General features: G+C 42.0%; 3 protein-coding genes across 4 annotated transcripts; 1 reads left to right on the forward strand and 2 right to left on the reverse strand.

Moving 5' to 3' along the window:
• Positions 1-547: 547 nt before the first annotated feature.
• LOC306794694 (MAGUK p55 subfamily member 3-like) lies at positions 548-8,205 on the forward strand (the record flags this gene model as incomplete). Its single annotated transcript, XM_079292873.1, has 18 exons — positions 548-584; positions 1,290-1,408; positions 1,559-1,636; positions 1,799-1,879; positions 2,217-2,354; positions 2,733-2,814; positions 3,191-3,276; positions 3,386-3,460; positions 3,821-4,017; positions 4,143-4,207; positions 4,707-4,724; positions 4,967-5,008; positions 6,042-6,200; positions 6,290-6,370; positions 6,752-6,845; positions 6,941-7,049; positions 7,575-7,694; positions 7,821-8,205. 18 exons carry the CDS (start codon positions 548-550, stop codon positions 7,998-8,000), a joined length of 1,761 nt encoding a protein of 586 aa, XP_079148999.1. The 3' UTR covers positions 8,001-8,205.
• Positions 8,206-8,344: 139 nt separating this feature from the next.
• Positions 8,345-12,292, reverse strand: psmc5 (proteasome 26S subunit, ATPase 5). Of its 2 annotated transcripts, none has more exons than XM_079292875.1 (12): positions 12,250-12,292; positions 11,241-11,312; positions 11,072-11,141; positions 10,864-10,961; positions 10,721-10,777; positions 10,223-10,453; positions 9,724-9,850; positions 9,414-9,604; positions 8,962-9,060; positions 8,772-8,882; positions 8,607-8,693; positions 8,345-8,494 (listed from the first exon to the last, which is right to left on the reverse strand). In XM_079292875.1, exons 1-12 carry the CDS (start codon positions 12,271-12,273, stop codon positions 8,441-8,443), a joined length of 1,221 nt encoding a protein of 406 aa, XP_079149001.1. In that variant the 5' UTR covers positions 12,274-12,292; the 3' UTR covers positions 8,345-8,440. The 2 variants fall into 2 exon arrangements, with proteins under 2 accessions (XP_079149001.1, XP_079149000.1); XM_079292874.1 differs by lacking the exon at positions 12,250-12,292 and adding an exon at positions 11,559-11,678.
• A 590-nt stretch (positions 12,293-12,882) lies between these two features.
• smarcd2 (SWI/SNF related BAF chromatin remodeling complex subunit D2) lies at positions 12,883-21,892 on the reverse strand. Its single transcript, XM_079293419.1, has 13 exons — positions 21,330-21,892; positions 19,851-20,047; positions 18,342-18,384; positions 18,120-18,242; positions 17,822-17,941; positions 17,048-17,143; positions 16,589-16,690; positions 16,313-16,474; positions 16,034-16,131; positions 15,666-15,801; positions 15,440-15,562; positions 14,184-14,285; positions 12,883-14,104 (listed from the first exon to the last, which is right to left on the reverse strand). Exons 1-13 carry the CDS (start codon positions 21,468-21,470, stop codon positions 14,051-14,053), a joined length of 1,497 nt encoding a protein of 498 aa, XP_079149545.1. The 5' UTR covers positions 21,471-21,892; the 3' UTR covers positions 12,883-14,050.
• Between the last annotated feature and the right edge of the window lie 332 nt (positions 21,893-22,224).

Here is a 22,224-nt window from a genome sequence, read left to right on the forward strand (position 1 = left end):
ACTGAATCGAGTCTGTGAGACGACTGCAACGTAAACACGGTGCGAGTCCTCGGTACTGTATGGTTGCCATGGTGACAAACAAGGCGACGCATCGTATTGGACGTAAGGGTTCCGTGTCGTCTGACCTCGCTCTCCTCTAGTTTGACCGTCACACGCGGTTTGAAATGACATGATTGCTCCGTAATGAAAGCAGGTATTCAGCATATTGAAACTTGTAATGGGTTTATTCATCACGGTCGAAGCGTGGCTGGCTGGTTTCCTTTTGAAAATGTGATTTACATTCCCAATGATTTTCAAATGAGAAAATGGACTCTTTGCTCAGTGAACCAAACTCAGAGTTCTCAGAATAAAACCACAATTCTGAGAAATCTTAAATAGAATCTCCTGCAGCGATGCATCTCTAATAGTCGTGTTTTGTTCCTAGCTGTCTGGGATTTTTCACCTTGTTCTTCCACGAGGAACAGGAGGAGCCAGTGGAGCGAGTTCACCTGCTTTGTCTTCTCTCCCTCCCTGCTCTCCCCCTCTCTTCCCCCTCCTGCCTCTCTGAATGACTAAAGCCATGCCCATCGTGTCTGCAAGCACAGGTACAGCCAGACGCATGCTCAAGCTGTTCGTTCTCTGTGTGTGTGTGTGTGTGTGTGTGTGTGTGTGTGTGTGTGTGTGTGTGTGTGTGTGTGTGTGTGTGTGTGTGTGTGTGTGTGTGTGTGTGTGTGTGTGTGTGTGTGTGTGTGTGTGGTTAGGGGTTCTAAATTCTAGACCCACTTTTTTAACACGCCACATCATTTCTGAACATTTTGACAATAATACGGCATTTTTCATTTCTCACTTTGTGCGAGACCTTTCTCTGTCTATGCAACTATAACCCAATCTGCTTTCACTCGTCCACACAATGTTCACAACACTTCCAAACTGTCACGACGTAAAAGTGTCCCGCAGGCAAAGCAAGTTGAGTATCCCTGAACGACAAGAACTCTTTAAGAACACTGAGGTTGATTGCTTCATGAATCCAAATGTTCCCACCCTGCCGCCTTGAATTTGCCTGAAGGGATCTGCAATCTCGTTGTAATTCAAAAAAAAAAGTTTCTGTAATAACAATGCATTTCTAATGATCTAAAAGCTTCTATTATCAGTATTAACACTTTTTTAAAATATAGTTCATGTTCGAAAAATGGTTGATGAATACGATGCACCGATCTGACTTTTCTAGTCCCGTTATCTGTACCTGCGCTTTGTACCGGTATCGGTGCATCCCGAATTGAAACATAACTCCTGTTTCCTATGATCCATAGGGCTGCATGAGACCCTGGCCCTGCTCACCTCTCAGCTCCATCCTGACGCCAACCACAAAGAGGACCTGGTCTTCCTCAAGGACGTCTTCAGTGAGAAAAGCCTCGGTTACCTCATGAAGGTACAGCAGATGTGTCTCAGTAGAAGGGACTTCAAACCACGTTTGACTCGGGGTCAGGGACATCTCGGCGCATTCAAAAACCGACTTCTTTGTTTTCTTTGTGTGCGTTTGTGCATATCTGTATGTCTATTCATGTGTTGTACGTCCCAGATTCATGACAAACTGAAGCAATATGAGAAACACAGCCCGACTCCAGTTCTACACAGCGCCACCTGTCTGGCAGAGGATGTAGGTGCAATCTTTCCGCAGCGTTTCTACGCCAAACTAAACCTGAATATTGGAATAAAATACCAAGTATAAGGAAACAGTGATTGTAATTTTCTAAAGTAAATGTAATTCATGAGGAGATATTATTATTTCGAGCAGTGATTTTCTGATTACAATCGTCAGCTGGCAGAGGAGCTTCAGAACGGGCCGCTGGAGAACGACGAGAGGGAACTGCTTCTCCTTCTGAGCACTCCCCAACTCAAGGTACACACTCACACATGCACACACACTTTGTGTCTTTCCTCACACTTACACGAACCAACAAATGCTCAACAGTGTTTCTCTGACCTGTCTGCACCCCGCGACACAGACAGGAAATCCTCATTACTCCTATCAAGTGATTCTGTTCAATCTATTGGCTTTCTGGAGAGTGGGGAGAAATGATGGTTGTGGAAAAGGAACGCACATTTGCAAAAGAGGCCAGTGGAGGACATGTTTGTCGTCCTTTTTCTTGGTTAACTTCCTGCCTGACTTTCTTTATGTTGTCACTCAGGCCCTTAAATCCATCAGTGCATTTGTGGATGCGTGTCGTTTCGTACAGGCGATGCTGTCGGCCCACGACACAGTTGCCCAAAAGAACTTTGACCCGGTGCTGCCGCCGCTGCCGGAGGATCTGGACGACGACCTGGAGGAGGAGTCGGTCAAGATCGTCCGCCTGGTGAAGAACAAAGAGCCGCTGGTGAGAGCCGCCTCACACCTCAGGACGTGACAGAATAAGAGCTCTTCCTTCCCTCAACAGCTATTATTCTTGTGCCCTCAAGTGTTTTTTTGTGTTTTTTTTTTACTCTGAGGCTTTCGAGAGCCCCAGGATGTATCTCTGTGTGATGCAGAGCTAAAGAACAAACCAGGGAGGGGTTCTTTATGTTGTCAAAATCTCCAGTCTCAGATAGGTTTGGCATTTGCTCTAACAGGTTATTGATCCTTCCAGCAAATCCACCAACCTGCACACGAGGAGCATCTTTTACCCGTCTAACAGAGGGTTGTATCAGCTTCAGTGAACTGAAGATGAGATGCCATATGTGCTGGAAATCAGATTCACTGTGCCTTTCCCCGCCAGGGAGCGACCATCCGGAGAGACGAGGTGACCGGAGCTGTAATCGTGGCCAGAATCATGAGGGGAGGGGCGGCTGACCGCAGTGGTGAGACAAACAGCGGTCGCACAACATGCGTCACAATGCAAATGTCCGTCGTGTTGTTTTATTTTCTCTGAACAAACAAAACTTCCTCTCCAACAAGACCTGCTTATCTCTGAAACGCTGACAGAGAAGTGAGATTACGTCGTGTAACCCCATGCACTGTCAACAGAGATCAAATCCTTGAGATTAGTTCCACAAGATTGCACGTTTTGAGATTACAAACAAGGGTTGCTCATGGCTGTTGCCATGGAGATGTTTTCAACTTAATGGTAATGAAAAATTGTTTGTTTCTTGTTCATATCAGAGTCTTAAAAACGACTACTGGGATTTTCTTGTAGGCTTTTTTTTCCCCCCAGTCGACTTGTTTTGTGTGTTCCAGGCCTGGTGCACGTCGGGGATGAGCTTCGAGAGGTCAATGGAAACCTGATAACACACAAAAGGCCGGATGAAATTAGTCAGATTCTGGTAAAGGAAAAAAAAAAAGAAGCTTTTTGTCATCTGGCATCCTACTCGTTGAGATACTGTGTGATGATTCACTGATACATGATGACGCTGCTCTGGTGTGTTTGATCAGTCCCAGTCACAAGGCTCCATCACACTGAAAATCATTCCAGCTGTGGAAGAAGAAGACAAAGTGACGGAAAGCAGGGTGAGGACTCTTCAACCTCAATACATAAACAACCAGTTTGATTTAGAAAGACTCAACAACCTTCACTCCTTCACCAACAAACTGGGGAAAGTGTCTATTTAATTCATGGGAATGGTGTCAAGTTATTTTATTGTCACATTTATCTAATCAAACAAAAAACAAAGAGCCCCTGACGAGCTCAGCTGTTTTCCTCTGTTCTCTCTTCTGGCACCAGCTTTATATTTAACGGACAGATATGAAAGAGATATCGATCTTCTCATCTAACTCACAAAAACAACAGAAATATGAGCATATGTCCCGAGATGTCAATCTGTTCCTTTAAAGTTGCCATTGCCGACGGAATATTCCTGCTCCTAAAAGGTCTACCTTCGGGCTTTGTTCAACTACACGCCCTATGAGGACAAAGCCACGCCGTGCCAAGAGGCGGGACTTCCATTTAAGAGGGGGGACATCCTTCAGGTCGTCAGCCAGGAGGACGCCACCTGGTGGCAGGCCAAGAGGATTGGTGACTGTAACCTGCGCGCTGCCCTCATCCCCTCCACACAGTTCCAGGAGAGGTAGTGAGCATCAACTCTGCTGACAAATATGTACAGTTTAGAGCCACTGTGTGCTGGATTTGAAAAACAGGTTGCCTTTTTTCGCGTCAAAAGTAAATCTTTCCCTCTATTTATTTTTTTCCCAGGCGTCTGCGATACAGGATGAAAATGGGGTATTTTCCTGCCCCTGTGTCCTCCAAAGCTCCTACATGTAAGCCTGATTCGCTTTTCGCAAAAATTGTCACCCATAACCTACATTGTAAATCTAAATGTACAAGAAGCTTAGATCTACGGACACAGCTTTTGTTTTATTTCCTAATCATTTAAGAAAGTCAAATGAAACGGTGTGGTTTGAAAAGCAACAGAAGGTTGTTAAGTCATGTCTTTGTTGTCTGTACTCTTGTCTGCATAAAAGCTAAACTCCCTACCGCTCACTGAGCTTAGAAGTAACGATGTTTCATTGTAATAGTGTCATAAAGGTGTTGCTCTGTTTGAACACGGTCGGCAGAAGTGCATAAGGAAAAAGTAGATACCGTAAGTGGGTGAAGGATTTATATATGTCGGTACTGTTTAGATATGACATTTGCAAGACACAGAAAAAGTTCTTTAAGATTACAGCGTATACTCGGAGCAGAGCAGTGGTAATACAGTTAGTTATTCTGTTTGTAAATAGTGATGCTTTGTGTTATTCCTTGCATTGCTAACCTCAGATGATCGTGCCGACAGAGGTAAGTGGACAAACATTCAGGTTAGAAACAAAACGCCCAACTCTACGTTGACTACATGTTGTTATGGTCAGAACCCTTCAGTTATGCTGCACTTTTCCCTCCACAATTTACCCCTTTTTTACCTTTTTATAGTTTCCTTCATACATGTAGTTACTGCACTTAAACCTGCTGTGTTCTGACGTTAAAGTAACTTCAACCTCTGCTCCCTCTTACCTCTTCTCCTCCTGCATGCCATCCTGCAGAAGACTGTGACGGTGAGGGTGCTCTGAATGGAAAGGACATAGGTGAGGAGGCACGATTAATGGCATACTGTACTATGTCGTTTTTAGTTTTAGTTTAGGCTGATAATCTGGCCAAGTATTTATAACGGGTGCGCTTGATTGCTTCTCACGGATTGGTTGACTCGACCGGCTGCCGCTCCAATCAGGCTCCTTCAGAAGCCAACCGGGAAGTGAGATGGGCATCTGGGAACCACCCATCCTACTTGGCATAGATCAAAAACACACCAAAAAGCTTACTGGCATGCTGTACTATGACATTTTAATGTCATTTTTATGATGAAAAAAATCATACAAATGGCATACAAAATATGGTTCAATATATCACAACAAAATGTAATTAAAGTCATGGTATAGCACGCTATGAAAAGTCATTTAAAAATGAATTGTGTAGTAAGCCATACAAATATTGATGCACAATATTGTGACAACTGTCGAGGTTAAAAACAGCTGGACTTCTGCTTTCACAGTCGGTGTTTTCTGTATTGCTTAACATGTCAGGATTGATAGTGGGAGTGTGTTTGTACCTGCTTGTCCTTGCTTTCGAAGCGCATGACTTTGTGCGGGCATTTTATTCTGGCGGGCTTCATGTGCAGTACGCTACAGCCACAGAGCTTCTCCGTGTCTTTGTGGCACCTTGTTGATCTCACTGTGCTTCACAAATGGCCTCTCCTCACACTCCATGCGAAAGGTGTTCTGTTTGTGTTCGGTGAAGAGGTAGACGCAGCACGCATGGCTTCCGAGCTTCTATTGGTGAGATTTAAGCTGGTTGAGTAAATGGTCTAATATGAGCTGGAGTTTCTCTCAAGAGTACGGCAGCGCCTGCCTTCTGTGGCCATGCTCTCTCATGGGAGTATTACTCAGGCTCTCTTACGGGTTTCTCATGGTGTCTGCGTTGTGTGATGTCTGGCACAAGATTTTAATTTTAATCTGAGTGAGAAATACTGAATTGAAATCGATTGTCAATACACTTTGAAAGAATTTGAGTATATGGATGTGTGTCCATTCTACATCTGTATTTTCATCTCTTTGACCACAGCTAGTCTGCGCAGAAATTTCCGCCTCAGGAAAGATCGCCACAATTCACCAGGAGAAGCTCAAACTCCAGAGGCCAATCACACAGAGTTCCTGATTTATGAAGAAGTAACACAATATCTGCCCCGCCCTGGTGAAAGGCCCCGTCTTATAGTACTGATAGGTAAGTTGGTTCTGCCACATGTTCCTCAGCACGTGGTTATATTGTATTACTGTCTGTTCAGCTATTTATTCTGTTATTGTGGATCCCAGGTTCCCTGGGAGCTCGGATCACTGAGGTCAAACAGAAGGTGATTGCTGACAATCCTCAACGTTATGGTTTGGCTGTGCCTCGTAAGTCTCTTTGCCTTTCATAGTTCCTCGGTTAAAATGCTGTTTCTTCCCCCGAGTACCTGTAATATAGGATTTCAATATCGAATCCACTCTTTCAGACATTGTCATAATCCAAAATCAATTAGCTACAGTGAGGGCGGGATCGGGTATTTTGTTCATCACTACTGCAAACAGCTCATGAAAAATGTAAAACTTGTGATAAACGTTCTGTATTGGAGTTGACAATATTCACATTCATTTTGCAAAGCACTTGGCTGGTTAGACATGGGTGCATGGGTATGATATCATGACTCACTTTACTTTAGCCAAAACATACAGCGATCCAGTTATCTTTTATTTACGCTGGTCTTCCTGCTGTCTGTTTAAACATGTGACCTGAAGATACGACTCGAACCAGGAAGTCTTATGAGAGAGAAGGAGTGGAGTACCACTTCATCGCCAAAGCTACTTTCGATGGCGACATACAGAGTGGCAAGTGAGTGTTGGCCGCTGGGTACTTAATCTAGTAAACCAATTGATTGCAACAAATGGTTTATGTAATTAAGTCTTGATCGTCTTGTATTTTTGCAGATTTATTGAATATGGAGAGTATAGAGATAATCTGTACGGCACCAGTTTGGATTCCATTCACGGGATTTTGGATCAAAACAAGGTCTGCCTCGTGGATGTGCAACCAGAGGTTAGTATCCAAGCTGACCTGCAGGACCGTCAACCAAATACATTTCAAATTACAATTACATCACCTGGCAAGTACCTGTACTTTTAATTCAATAAATATCCACGGACCTGTGCAGAGATGACGAGGATTTAAAACCAGTGACACAAATTGAATATTTCTTGTCTAGAGTCCCCTACACTTATCTGCATATGCCTCCAATAAAATCCCTCGTTCATGCAGAATAGAACATCGATTCCAAGTTTTAGCATCGCTAATCAGACAGATGAGTTTTACTTTACACATTTGAAGAATAACCAAGTCTGGATTCAGAGCATTGAATTCAGTGAACTGAGGGGTGCTTCCAGACTGTCCACTGATTTATCTTCCCTTCTGTTAAATTGTGCTTTTACAAGGAATGGAAGGTGTTAACTTAGTTCTACATTACATGTTGGAATAGGACGCCATATATACAGTGCAAACAGAAGACATAATGTAACATCTACTGCAGTGTTACCATGGTGTTTGGTTTTTTACCTCCACATTCAGGCACTGAAGACTCTCCGTACTCTTGAGTTCAGACCATATGTAATCTTTGTAAGGCCTCGCATCGATGACAGTCAAAGGAAATCAGTTGGCTCCTCTTCCTCGCTCAGCCCAGTCCTCACGGTGAGTTGCTTTAAACTTGACTAATTCATCATTTAAAGTCCAAATTAAGCCTTTTTTGTTCACCTCCTGGCTGATTAACATACTGCAGGCTTTGCACACTAAAAGTGTACCCGTGTTCTCCTTCCTTGTGACGACCTGCAGGAAATGAAACAGTCGGCTGAGAGGATGGACGAGTGCTACAGCTCCTGGGTGGACTACGTCTTGGTGAAGGAGGACCCGGCCAGTGCCTTAGCTGAGCTCCAGGTCGTACTGGAGCGGGTGCAGACGGAGCGCCAGTGGGTGCCGGTGTCCTGGGTGAGGAGCTAGACTGGTTCAAGTTGGATCCGTGGACCCATAGCATGTGGAGGACAGATTACTGTTGGAGTCGTCTAGTGTTTACTGCTATACTCACATACAGGTTTGTGATAGTTGGCTGAGTCAGTAGCTACAATTTCATCGATCTGACCATCAAGCAAGCCATCGCCAGAGATAAGAACTCTACTGTGAGAGCAGCTATAATGTGAAGTGCCATCTTCTTACAGAGACTGTACTTCTGTTACTTAACTGGCTTTGACAAAAGTCTGTATTAAAGAAGACAAATGTGTTGAATCCATTTGTTGGCGCTACTGTTTGAAGATAATGAATTCCTGATACATCACTCATGCGCCATCCAGTATTTGGGGAAACCATTTACTCTAGAATGACAATTATAAACCAAACCATAAACAAAAGGAAAATATACATGTGACCAGACTACACAAGGCCTTCTACTTCCACAGCTTCTTGATCGACATGTTCTTCTCACTGTCTTTCTGCATCACCTGGTGAAGAGGACACAGAACAAATAGGCAGGTTCATACAAGTATGCACATTAAAAATAAGGAGGTGAGATTAGCTTTGAGCTAAGACTCTGTACAAGAGTGTTACACAAACCTTTGCCACGGCCATCTCAAAGTCCTCCTGGGTGACATGAACTCTTCTTTCTCTCAGAGCGTACATCCCTGCCTCTGTGCAAACACCCTAAAAACATACAAGAAAATTAAGTCAAAGGCCTTTATTTACCACCCTACTGCTACCATTTAGTGGGCATATTCTCACCTTAACCTCAGCACCAGAGGCTCCAGGCATCAGCTCTGCAATCTTCCTCAGATGAATGCCTCGTGTCAGGTTCATCTTCCTGGAATGGATCTTCAAGATGTCCAGACGGGCCTAATAGTGCAGAATTAAGATATGCTCAAAACCGCCCACAGCATTTGAGTTTGTGTATAAATACTGTGCAAGTGAGTACCTCTTCATTTGGAGGAGGGAACTCGATCTTCCTGTCGATCCTGCCTGGCCTGAGCAGAGCTGAGTCCAATATGTCAATACGGTTGGTGGCCATAATGACCTGAGAGAAAGGGAAATACAAAACAAATTGATGCATATTCATCTTTTTTATTTCTGGCCCATCCATCATGGGATTACACAACACTGTTTTGCATATACAGAGAGCTTGTGAAAAAATATCAGTATCTCAAATGAGTTATTAGGGTAATTGGATAATGAAGGTGTATTAATAAATACTAATGCTTTTATACTATGCGTTTATAACACTAATGAAGTTGTAAAACCATAACTGGATGCTAGTATATACATGAAGATGTACCGATAAGACGTGTCTGCCAATGTTATTTTTTTGAAAATGCTAACTGATAAACACTTAAATATGTCCTTCTATACACTGCGGAGGGTGTGCGCTACCTTGATGTTCTTGGTGGCCTCGAAACCGTCAAGCTGATTGAGCAGCTCCAGCATTGTCCTCTGCACCTCACTGTCGCCGCCTGAGCCACCCTCGAGGCGAGACGACCCGATGGAGTCGATCTCGTCCATGAAGATGATGGAAGGAGCATGTTCTCTGGCCATGACGAACAGCTCGCGCACCATACGGGCACCTGCCGCAAGACAAGAAGGACCCACAGTTATCAATTCAGATCGTTTTTCAAAAATGAACCAAAAATGAACCAAGAATGGAAAATAATTTGATAAAAGTGTTAAGAAGAGACAGTCTCACCCTCTCCAATGAACTTCTGGACCAGCTCAGAGCCAGACACCCTGATGAAGGTACAGTCAGTGTGGTGGGCCACAGCTCTGGCCAGCAGGGTCTTCCCTGTACCCGGGGGGCCGTACAGCAGCACGCCCTGCACACATTCAAAACAGACATCAGAACCAACTGCACACTGACACATGGATACAACGCAACCAGAGTTGTGTGGTCAAAACATCACCTCAGGCTTTAAGATGGTGTGATCAGCAGTTTCAGTTTTTGTGTCCAATAGAGGAAATTATAATTTGTTGCAGCCCTACATGTCACCGTTCTCACGTAAGATCTTTGCATCTCCAAGTAAACTAAATACTTTTTTTTAGGTGGTTGACAATGTAGTTTTGACATTCTCCAAAAGATTTTGCTGGAATATATTCTCAACCCTTAGTGAGTTTAAACAACACAGAGTGGCTGTAGACACTTGCTTATCTAAAAGGCCGTGGTTTGTGCGCTCTCCTCAATCACTCACCTTAGGCTGTGCAATGCCTAAAGCCTCAAACAGCTCTGGGTGCTTGACGGGCAGCTCAATCACTTCTTTGATCTCCTTGATCTGCTTATCCAGGCCACCAATCATTTCATAGGTAGAGTCTGGCACCTTCTCCACCATCATAAGGGACACCAGAGGGTCCACCTTGTTGGGCAGGATCTTGTGCAGGGTGTAGCTGTCGTTACGAAGAGCTACGCGGCAATTGGGAGTCACCTGATGCAGAAATGACAAAAGGGATGAGATAATAGGAAAGCACACTTCTAGCCTAAGGTTTCCTGACACGAAATCCTCCTTTATCATCAATGACTGAATGTACAGGGTGGCAAATGTGGCTCGTTTGATGTGCTATGGTGGTTACAAATGACAGGCATAGTGTGTTTTAACTGTTCTCTTTTGTTATGGTTAAGCTAACAGTGGGAAGACTATCCAAGGACTCAGACTATTAACCATTATTAGGTAAACAACAACTATAATACTTACATCATTGATGTCAATGTTCTTGTCCACATCCACGACAAATTTCCCTTCTGGATGAACCTAAAAAATGATGAGGAGACATGTTGATTTAAACTGTCAGCTAGTACTCAAGATAGTGTGGTACAAAGCACAAGTACACGGCATACCTTAACCAGCACTTTCTTCTTGTCCATGACCCTCACCACTTCCCCTACATATGACCCCTGCTCTTGTAGTAACTGCAGCTCCTCACGAAGGAGACGCACTGAGAGACAAAGAGTAAAAATGTTATATTTTCACCCATGGGGAAATATTACGTCCAGCTTTATTTGATAGAATGAAATAATATTACAGAATATATGGACATTCGCGTACCTTTGGCGTTGAGCTCATTTCTCTGTGCCTGCAGACGTCTGAGATTCTGGCTCTTGTCATTTACTGTCAACTGTTGAGAAAACATTGGTTCAGGATTGACAGGCAAGCAGAAATTGTGCAATACAGTAAAATTAACAGCTGAGTGTTTGGAGATATAATATTTTCTTACCTGCAAGTCTTCTATCTTAGACAAGTAGTATTGCCGGAGACCCGAGCCACCTTTAATATCGGCCATCTCCATCTGTCAATGAAAATAATCCAACTTTATTAAACTCGTTTTTAGTTAACTGTTTGGTCTGTAAAATGTCACAAAAAGAAAATGGTTCATCATAAGTTTTCAGAGTCCCAGTATTGACCAACAGTAGAAAACCTAAAGATATCAAATTCATATTACGAAAACCGCAAGAAGCTGAAAATAATCACATTTAGGAAGCTAGAGTTTTTGATGGATAGATGACTATTTTGTAAAAAAGAATGCCAAACTTACGTTCAATTATCTACGAAAATGTTTTGCGAATCTGTGAACAGCAACTCGTGAAGCGGGGTTAGTAACGTTAGTGCTAAAATGTTCCCTCGGTTAAGGTAACGCTACTTGACAGCGAGATATAGAAGCTAGAGATAGATAAGTGCAACAATACATTGATAAAATGGGTTAAAGTTAACGTTACCCAGGACTCCATAAATAAACACTTAACGTTACTTAGGTAACGTTAGTTTAAATCTGCTGACTAACATTAGGCTTGCTAACGTTAGTGTTAGCCAACTAGCTTAACGAATGCTTGGTGATCCTAAAACTACTGACGTTAGTTATTTATGTTACGTTTTTAACATACGTCTTACTCTTAATTTAATTATAGAGAACACGGATACAGACAATCATTCAGAGCAGCTAGCTCAAGCTAGCTGTACGTTCAGTTGACAGTGAGCCTTGGCTAGCCAGTTACGTTAATGATAGCTAGGTTAGCTACAATGAGACAGCAAACCGGCAGAATTCTAACGTACAAATTTATAGTTTCGAATGAAGTAACATTTCACTATTTACAGCAGATTCGCACAGCCAGTCTCCTCACAGCCACTTTAAAAATACTATTCGACTTAGAACATAATAGCGACGTCTCTTTGATAATATATTAACAATAAAACCAACAAAATGACAGAAAAAAAAAAAATACACCTACATGATCGGCTCCGTATACCTCCATCTTGGATTTTTCTGCATCCGCTCGAGGAGACGCGTATTTCCGGAAGACTTCTTCGGTGATTCTTTTTTCACTGCGCACACTGCCCTCTAGAGGCCTTTTTCAAAAACTACATATTCTTTTTCAGCCCCAACCGCTTTGCCTTTTGCTTCTAAATTGCCGTTTTCATGACCTTATAACACGTTTTAACTAACTTACCGTTGAATAATTGAATCTCAAAGCTTAATTTACTTTTAAAAACACATGTAGCATTTAACAACAAGTTTAATTCAGTGTAAACCTTTGGGCTCATCTTTGTTTAGTACCATTTTCACCTTACAAGCTGAAACACAGATCTGTGAAGGGTGTAGGATGTATTTTGGTTGGCCGTTATTTGAGGAGTGGTATACCTGTCGAGGCAGTTGAAGGTAAGGTGAGCCCGACCTGAAAATATGAAACCGCTGCTCTGAGGAACCTGAGCTCCAGACCCGCCCTAACATGCACACTCATGGCCCAACCTTTAATCACACAGCTACGGTTGCACAGTAAAGTGCACTAAGTCTACTCAATTATTTAAAAAAATAATACCATTGACAACCTTGCAATATGCTCTATATCATGAAATAAGAAATATCTGCAAGTATATTTATTGTAAAAAATACTCAAAATGTATAAACGATAAAGGCCTTTGATTGATACACAACATGCAAACATTTTACAGAGGCTGTACAAAAAATATTTGTACACAACATTTCTCAAATTCTAAGTGCCTTCTCCACAAAACAAATTTTGGCACAGCGATACCTCTTAATATAGAATGTTTAAAGACATTTAGGAAACCCCCTCATACAAAACCATAACAAAATAGCATTTCAATGAAAAGTCAACCCATGAAACTATAAACTGTTCACAACAATTTGGTGCATTGTTTAGTTGACACTCTACAACTGCATTCCTATTTTGTTAAGATCAGTTAAACCCTTTAATCTGAACAGCCTGCCACAGTTGATATTCCTGACATTATAACAACAACCCTACAACCCCAATAACAAACAAAAACAGCACGTACACATCCAAGAAGTACAAAAAAAGAGCTGCTGACAAAGCAGACTCAAATAAAAAGCTCAATCAAGCTTTCTTACACAGTCAAGAATTGTTTCATTTCAAACTAATATATCCACCATGACAAAAAACAAAGAGCACCTCAAATTATTGTTGGCATAAAAAGCTTCTTATTAATTCTCATCAGTCATGAGACATCTTAAGAATTCCTATGTTTTGTTTTTTTAAAGAACATAATGCAAAGTTTCTACACAGATTTCTGAAATTAAAATACATATATTTTTCTGGTGTACAATGTTTTCAGTACGGATATATTTTGCAGTTGCTCCTTTCTAAAGGTTATGGCTTTCAAATGTAAAGGTAAACAGACACCCCTTTCAAAATAGCACACAATGTGATGGCGAAAAGCACCTACACAGCACCGACGCTTACAAACATTCAAGCATGTTGTACCGTGAACAAAACATATTGCAAAACAAGATTATTTGAATCGGCTAAAAGTGATAGGCAATGCAATGCAAACATATTATTCGGGACATGTTAATTGCTTTGGTCCCAGAACTATTATCTTTTATGTATCTCACTTAAACGCTGCTCTATCACACCATGCCACTGAGGATGGGTGTGTGAACATTTAGGCTGCAACATTAGCTTATTTCTTTCCCGGCAAATTCAAAATTCCAATTGAGTAAACATTAACATTTGATTCACCAAATTAAGCTGGCAGCGGAATATGTCTTTAGGTGAGTCGGACACCCAAAACCTGCTCCAGCTCTTGTCTTCTCTGCTGCAACTGAAAAGGTAACAAGCGACAGCGTGAGTGCACGTCAAAGCTAATCGCAATGTGCATATTCGGCTGTGTGATTCCTTACTCTGGAGTAAACGTATCTGCCCACAGCCTCTGGTACCCAGGGAGCCTGGTAGAACTCAGTTCTCCTCTCCTCCTCCGGGTTTCCTGCCACATCCGTCATCAGCTGTCGAAAAAAGGAAATGCATCTTTGAACACGAAGAACCACAATTTCATGGATACAAAAAACTTTCATTCCCAAAAGCCAAAATAACGTAAATGGTCAATTTACTTTGGCAGTCAAGGCACTGAAGTCTCTCCATTTAATTTCAGCAAACAATGCTGCAAAATACTGTTGTTTTCGCTTCCATTTGTCTTTTGAACTCTGTTCTAAATGTGTTAATTCATTGTTTCGGCACAGGAGCGTCATCGAGCAGGAATTATAGGATATGTCGGCTGTTAATTTGCCTCGGTGAACTGCCCATATAACGCCATCACATACGAATAGGGGTGTAACGGTACGAGTATTCGTATTGAACCGTTCGCATGACGAACCGAATACGTTTGAATAAAAAATTAAAATAAATTTTTTTAAACCTTTATTTAACCAGGTAGTCCCATTGAGATTAAAAATCTCTTTTGCAAGATGTAAGTAACAATACTACATAACATTAAGGAGCAGGTTTTGTTTTTTATGCTTATTCTGTTGCTAAGAAGACACCCCAGAAGATGAGTCACTCAGGTATAGTTCCATCATTGTTCAAAGTCAAAGAATAACTTCATGATGTTAGTTGTAATGAATAAATATATTTTAAAATCAAGTACATTTCTCTGGCATTTATAGTTTTCTACTGTACCGAAACGTACCGAACCGTGGCTCCACTGTATCGTACCGAACCCAACCGTGGATTTTGTGAACCGTTACACCCCTACATACGAAATATGTATTTTAGAGCATTTATTAAACATTGGGAAATCTATGCCAGATTTTCTTCCCGTCTGCAAACATGCTCCAAAAATACTTTGAAATAAAACTGTTCAAAATTGGGAAAGAAAACCACTGACTACACAAAATATACAAGCAAACACAAACATAGCTATGGCTGTCATTCATATACTGATGATACAACAGTCATACAAGCTTAATTAAAGAAGTGGAGGATACAGTGAGATACCTACAGAACAGCCTTACTGAAAGACCTCGAGAAATATCTTCTTACAAAACTAAACAGCTGAAGATGTAAGTAGACTTGTAAACATTATGCAATTGAACAATACTATGTGTAAAGAGACTCCTTTTGGGAAACATACAGCACATTAGTGACGGGAGCCAATGTTCACCTTCAGATCTCTGCTCTGAGACTTGAGCCAGTCCTGGATGAAGTCCTGAGGTTTATTGCTGAAGCTCAGCATAAAGTCTCTCTCGGTCTTCAGCTGGTTGATGTACTCGATCGTCTCGTGAATCTGCAGCGAAAAACAACCAGTGCACGCAATGTAAAGACCTCATTTTGCTTTTGTTACTATTCTCCTAAAAGCAAGTGTCTAGTGGCTGACTGGTAGGCCTTACCTTTATCTCCAGTGCAGCGATTTCCTGTTGGTTGGTTGTCGAGGACAGGAAACTGTTCATTTGGCCCTTCAGTGGGTCATCCACCTCCACATCGATGTCATAGCATGCTGTCTTCTTCTGATCTGTGGGGTCCACACTGCTCAGAGACGAAGAGCAAAACCAAGTTCAAGTCAAGAATGCTGTTTAAGAGCACGGTCCGAATTATGAAGCTCAAAAAACAACAGTTCGTATAAATGCATTACGGTTGAAAATCAAAGCTTATTAGCAAAAACTAAAGTCGCAGAGAAATAAATAAATCAATCAGGATAATAAATGAGATCTGGACAACACAAACACAGAAAGAGGGGTAATGACCAACATTGCCCGACCTTATCATGTGATTGATAATGATGGGTTCAGGGTGCTGCAGAAGGCCGGCCAGTTTCATGGGAATCTCAGAGAACCTCATGCGAGGACAGCCGAAGATCTGAACAGATTTGGTTAAAAAAAAACTGAGCAAAACTGGGAAGAAACCCTCAACATTTGATATAATTCATTACCAAATGATTTTGAATGCATTTTCAAATGTCAAAGCAACCCGTGGGAAATGCCTTCGTTGGTCAGCTTGCGTCTCGCTGCCCCGCGTAGCTTTAACACCGTTCCTTTACCTGTCTGAAATAGCGGTTGCAGTTGATGTACTCCTTCTCATGACAATCCTGCAGCTTGTTGTTCTTGATGTAGAGCCACAGGGCTTGCATGATGCTGGCTCGCGTCTGTGTGTGCACACCCAGCAGACGAGCCAACCGCGAGTCCAGTTTGTACTGAGGGGGCTGAAAAGAAGAAAATAAAAAAGGCATTGGAGCAAAGAAAGTGGTGGTTGAAAAAATGCAAGTAAGTCATCCCATCAAGGGAGACGACTGTAGAAGGTAACTGAGCAAATGCACCTGGTGGTCGAGCATGAGCAGGAGGGTGCATTTCACGCTCACGTCGCCGGGCCTTTTGACTTGGAAACCGTCCGTCTCCTGAGTAGTGGGCATTCTGTGCCACTGGAAGATAAAGTCAGAAGATTAGATTATGTGTATTAAGTCCAATGAGAGCTGAAACTAAAGTTAAGCTGAAATAAATACAGAAAGTGGGACTAATACAAGCAAGCGCTCAGACGGTAGTGGCACGGTGCCAGTATTTTTAAATGGTGCAATCGTTGGGTATCTGTTATTATAGATTCAGATTCATTAAATAAATATGGTGGGATATCGTCAAGATTCAAGAGCTCTTGGATTGACTCCAAAAGCTTTAATGATTCCAGCTGAACTCCCCCTTTTTTGATCAGTGCAGTCTCAGAGCATTTTGGCCTAAAATGTTCTGAGACGGTTGCATCACATGCCTTTAAAATGACGTCATACCTCTACTAAGTGGTTGTCAGGTCCATAGAGCTCCTTATCGAGCTCGATCACCAGGCTTTTGAAGAAAGACGAGAACTTCCTCTTCTGCTTGCCAGGCTGGGAACAAAAAGTGCAAAAGAGAGACAGCGTGTTATCCATCTTCATCTCCTTATTGTGCTGTGTCAGTCTGTGCGGCCGCATTGTTTAGCTCTGACCACATCGGGGGGGGGGGGGGCTGTTGCGCCCCCGCCTTCTCCAAAAAGTCTGTTTGCACAACATGACCCCTCTCACTCCATCCCTCACATCGCTTTTCTTTTTCTGTTACTCCATGCAAAACTCCTACGCATGCCTAAACCAGATGAGCGAAAAGAAAATCCTCCTTCATGTGGCCCCAGATGACACAATGAGTGGAGCTGGAAATGATGGAGGGAGGGGAGGCTTGTCAGATCACGGTATGTAACGGCCGGTGGTTTCAATTCCTTGTTTCAAAAGAGAACATGAGCTTGTGTGTGTGTGTGTGTGTGTGTGTGTGTGTGTGTGTGTGTGTGTGTGTGTGTGTGTGTGTGCGTGTGTGTGTGCGTGTGTGTGTTTGAGGAGTTGAGGGCCGGAGTGGGGAGAGCTGCAAAACACACATCTGGTTGCGTGGTCAGAGCCAAGGACACAGCCCAAACAGAGCTGAATGGCTGAAGTTTTTCAGAAACGAAATAACACACTGAAATACTTGGGAGTCAGACCACGCTGGGACAACGGAGAAACGGAGCGAGACGATTCAAATGAAGAAAGGGGTTCACGTACTTCCTCCAGAAGTTTTCCCTCCACTCTCAGTTCCCAGGAGGACACCTTCTCTGCCTCCTCGCCCTCGGGTTTGCTGGGGGTGTACGTGTTCGAAATGTAGATCCTGAGCTTACGTTTTTGCTGCGTCATAGAGATGAACAAGCACATATATCAGGAACTCAGTCTGAATCATTTGAGTCATTTGGTGATCGGTGAAGACGGATCTTCAAGAAAACATGGCAGTCAATGAAAGCCTGAAAGTTATTTCAAATGATCCCTTTCAGTATTGTAGAATCTGACAATGCACTCTTAATTGTACCATGATGGGCTTCTTGATGGCCTCCTGAATCTCCATACGCTTTCGGGCGATGGTCTGATCCAGTTTCCTCTCAAACGCCAAGAGATCCATGTAGGCCTGGGACTCAGGGACCAGGTCTCGGATCTAAAGAGCCAACAGCAAAGCATGAATATTAAGGGACAGCCAACTGTGAAGAAACTGAATCCATCTAAAGTATGATTGAGGGGGTAAAATGGTTGTTACCCTCTGTGGGAGAACCTTGTCAGCCATCTTGCGTCTTTTTGCTCTAAAAATATATAAAATATTATAAACAAGATGATTTCCAAAGCACTATATGTTCATTTAATTAAAAACACACACATGAATTGACCACATGAACGATATGCTTGCTCTAAAATATAATGTGTCATCATTTAGGATTTGCCTTTATGAAAGGATGACCTTCATTCACCAATAAACAAAGGAATGACACGTAAAAGATTAACAGAAAGACCGAATTCACTTCATTTGATTATCAATTATCTTTGAAGACTTCACAGTGCAATAAGGAAACCTTGGCCAGTGCTGCCTCTTCGTTAACTTCCACCGAATGATCACCTTGGGCTCTGACCCATCATCATCATCATCATCATCGCTATTGACTTCATAGAAGTCGTTTTGTTTCTTTAATTAAATTACACAGTGCCCCCTCGTTAGGACTAAATTGAATTCCCAAGCTCATTATTAAGAATTTGGATCTCTGCTTCGGGCACTGCGGCACACCGGTCCTTCTGAGGATTTGTGTTGTGAGATAGAGCTTTAAAGACAAGAGGTGCTTTGTGGATGAACTGTAAATGCAGCCTCACATCATGGATCGCCACATTTATGGGCGTGATATCGCTGAGCCGCTTGAAGTCAAAAATATCCACTCGTGTCTCCCGCTTTGAAAGCAAAGATGAGTCATGGGATACTCCCATCCTCGTGTCTGTGTGATCTGCTTTTAACAGCTCAGAGACTTCACAAGCAGACTGCAGAGACAAACACATCCTGAATGAATGGAGGTGTTGTTGTTGTGTTGTTCATGAGCCATAACAGGCTAAATTAGCCACCGAATCGTTATGGCTATATGACTTCTACGGTGTTATGTAGAGAAATGTATATTTACAACTCAATGATTTTTTTTTTTTTTTTTACATGAACTATAATTTGCAAAACATTTCCCACTCGAGGTTGTGTTCATTCAGAATCTTTTAAGTACACAAACGTGCTGCTGTAGTAGTTGTGCTGGCTGAGGAACACATGAGTAGAAAGGTCTTTAATCATGTTTGCTGTGAATGAGGAGGAAAAACACCCATTTTCATCACGAGACGTTCCTCTTTTAAAATTCATGATCCTCATGAACACTTTTACGGTATCATCACATCATAAAAAAGCTACAAAATAACAATAAGAAGAAATCTAACGCTTTGACTTCGGCTTTACACCAGTATTTTTGTTTTAGTCAGGCAAAATCTCAATATCTCTAAGTTTTTAAAAGAAGAGTACATGTTGCAGGAAATATTAAGAGTAAGAGTAAAAGGAAATACTTAATTGTTGTTTAAAGAAAAAGTTAAATTTATTGGTAATAATCTTAACTGATTAAATAAGTTGTTTAAGAAGCACCATTCCCTGATTTGGCCCCAGGCTGTGTTGATCAATTAACCTAGACATTATTCTGTTCCCGCTCTTCTTCTTCTCCTCTCACAAAAACACTCTCACTTCTTCACAGTTTACCCTCGTCTCAGGCCTCCCAGTGCCTCTTGCTGCTGCTGTTGATGCAGATGAAGGAACCGTTTCCTCGAGGCGTCCATGCTCAGAGGCAGCATGCCTTGCCGCATGGGCATGTTCCCACCACCGTAAGAAGGACCGGGCAGCTGACCCCCCATTGACCCCATGGGGCCCCCCGCTCTGTTGGATGGCATCCCCGGGCGCTGAAAAAAAAAAGAAAAGCTGAAGCTGATTTCACGTTCAAAATGTTCAATTACAGAAAAACAAGTTTCTTTCTCCAGACCTTTTCTCGTACTCACTACTCTCCTTTTGAAGAAAAGCATTTTTATTAAAACAAGCTTGTATGTGAATGCTGTAGTTACATTTTGTTCCTGCGGAACTGGTTTACAAAAGATGGGGTTATGCTCCCAATGTGATGATTCTGACATCAGATTTAAAGCTAATTGGGAGAGAAATGATGATTTCCTACAGTACATTGTGTGTAGCACAACTACTAGCACTAGTCATCATATAAAAACAAAAGTGAAAAAGGAATATTTTACATAAATGTACAGTACGTGCAGATTCAATAACACAGAGAACAGCAATTTAAACAAGTTTTTTATTGTGATGTTTTTTGTGACGTGCATGTTTGTATTTATTTCTGTAATAACATCTGTTGTACGTATGTGTGTATGATGGCTAATTTCTTGATTTCCCAATCTTTATCTTGTCATATAAATCTGTAATAGTCTGAAATAAACCACATTTAAGAGACTTATCACCAATGTAATGGTCTTAACAGTGCTGCTTCCTTTGTTTGGTCCCTCCTTTAACAAAACAACACACATCTGAACCCATATGGCTCGAGCTAACAAACACGAGACACCTGTAATAATGCATATTAACTAAAGACCACGTGGTGGTAACACTGGTATAATATATGCAGCCTCAGCTCTGACAGATGGTGGTGATGATGAACTTACTTTTGTGTTCAAGCTAACTGACAGGAGGCTGAGGGCAGCCGCGTGAGTTTCTCTTTCACGCGCGCACAAAACATTGATTTGTAATACTAATTGTACATTAAACGTCCAAATACTTAAGGTACACAATTATCAATCACTATAAACGCCATATATATATATATATATATATATATATATATATATATATATATATATATATATATATATATATATATATATATATATATATATATAAAGTTGCACTTAATTCACTGGTGGCAGTAAGTACAGTACAAAGCATATTCAAATGCGGAAGTAGCGTCCACACCTTGATATTTAAAAACAAATTCTCAGCTTTTACTTTAATATGTCAAGCCAAAACTGGATATTCTTTTAATGTTTCCATCCAAATGTAGGACTGCATGTACTCTTAAAAGCAGCATAAAGTTGAGCCTCAGTGAAGCTAATTTAACAGACTACCCCCGCCTTTCTCTGAGCACATTTCCCTGTTTAGTGAAGAGACATTGACCAGAAAACCAACCTGGTACTGGGGTGCGTTGTTCATGCTCCGGGGGTATCCCGCCGGAGCCTGCTGCATACCCGACATCCTCATACCCGCAGCATGCCCAACGTTCATGGGGCTCACGTTCAGATTCATGTGAGTGAATCCTCTCGATGCCATCTTCTGGATCCACAAGTGGTTTTAAAAGTGACGGAAATTTCCGGCACCAAAATTTCGGTCCACGAAGAAGTAAATGAAGCTACTTAACGAACGTACGCTGGGTACAAATCGTAAAGTGGCTGCAGTTACTTTACATGAGGTCGGGTTGTGGTTTGACAGCAAGCACACCATCAACAAAAAGCTAGCTAATGTTAGCTCGTTTCCTACCGTGTCAAGTTCCGGGGTTTGCTTCTGGCTACAACAGTTTGTTTTCTGGAGAGCAAAGTGGTGTCTGTTGTGTTTGTCACCTCCTCTCCTCGTTCCTAAGTCCTAACATCGCGCACTAGCAGCTATTTCAGCGAGGCTGATATTAACGACCGACTTGTGTGACAAACTTGAGTGTCTCTTTAGCAATACCGGGAAGTATTCTTGTTGTAACTGCCGACCTACACGCACACATACACACGCACACACATAATGCAAAATGCTGCCTTCGTGGATGTCGGAGATGTTTGCTTACTTCCTCTCGCCTACTCTAACATGTATCCTTTTCTTGTGTGAACACATTAAAATTATGTCTAGCCTAATTCATTAAAGCCTGTGTAGTCCTGAGGTGTAACACATGTATGGACGGATGTACACTCATCCCCCTCATTCAAAACTACCACCCCCGACATACTTTACTGTCAGATACCAGTATTTGTTAATAAAATACCACTTGAATGCATTAGAATAAATAGACTTCAATGCCTGAAACAGACTATATCTGGCAGCT

This window comes from Melanostigma gelatinosum (genome assembly GCF_949748355.1).
Source record: "Melanostigma gelatinosum genome assembly, chromosome: 21".
NCBI classification, from domain to species: domain Eukaryota; kingdom Metazoa; phylum Chordata; class Actinopteri; order Perciformes; family Zoarcidae; genus Melanostigma; species Melanostigma gelatinosum.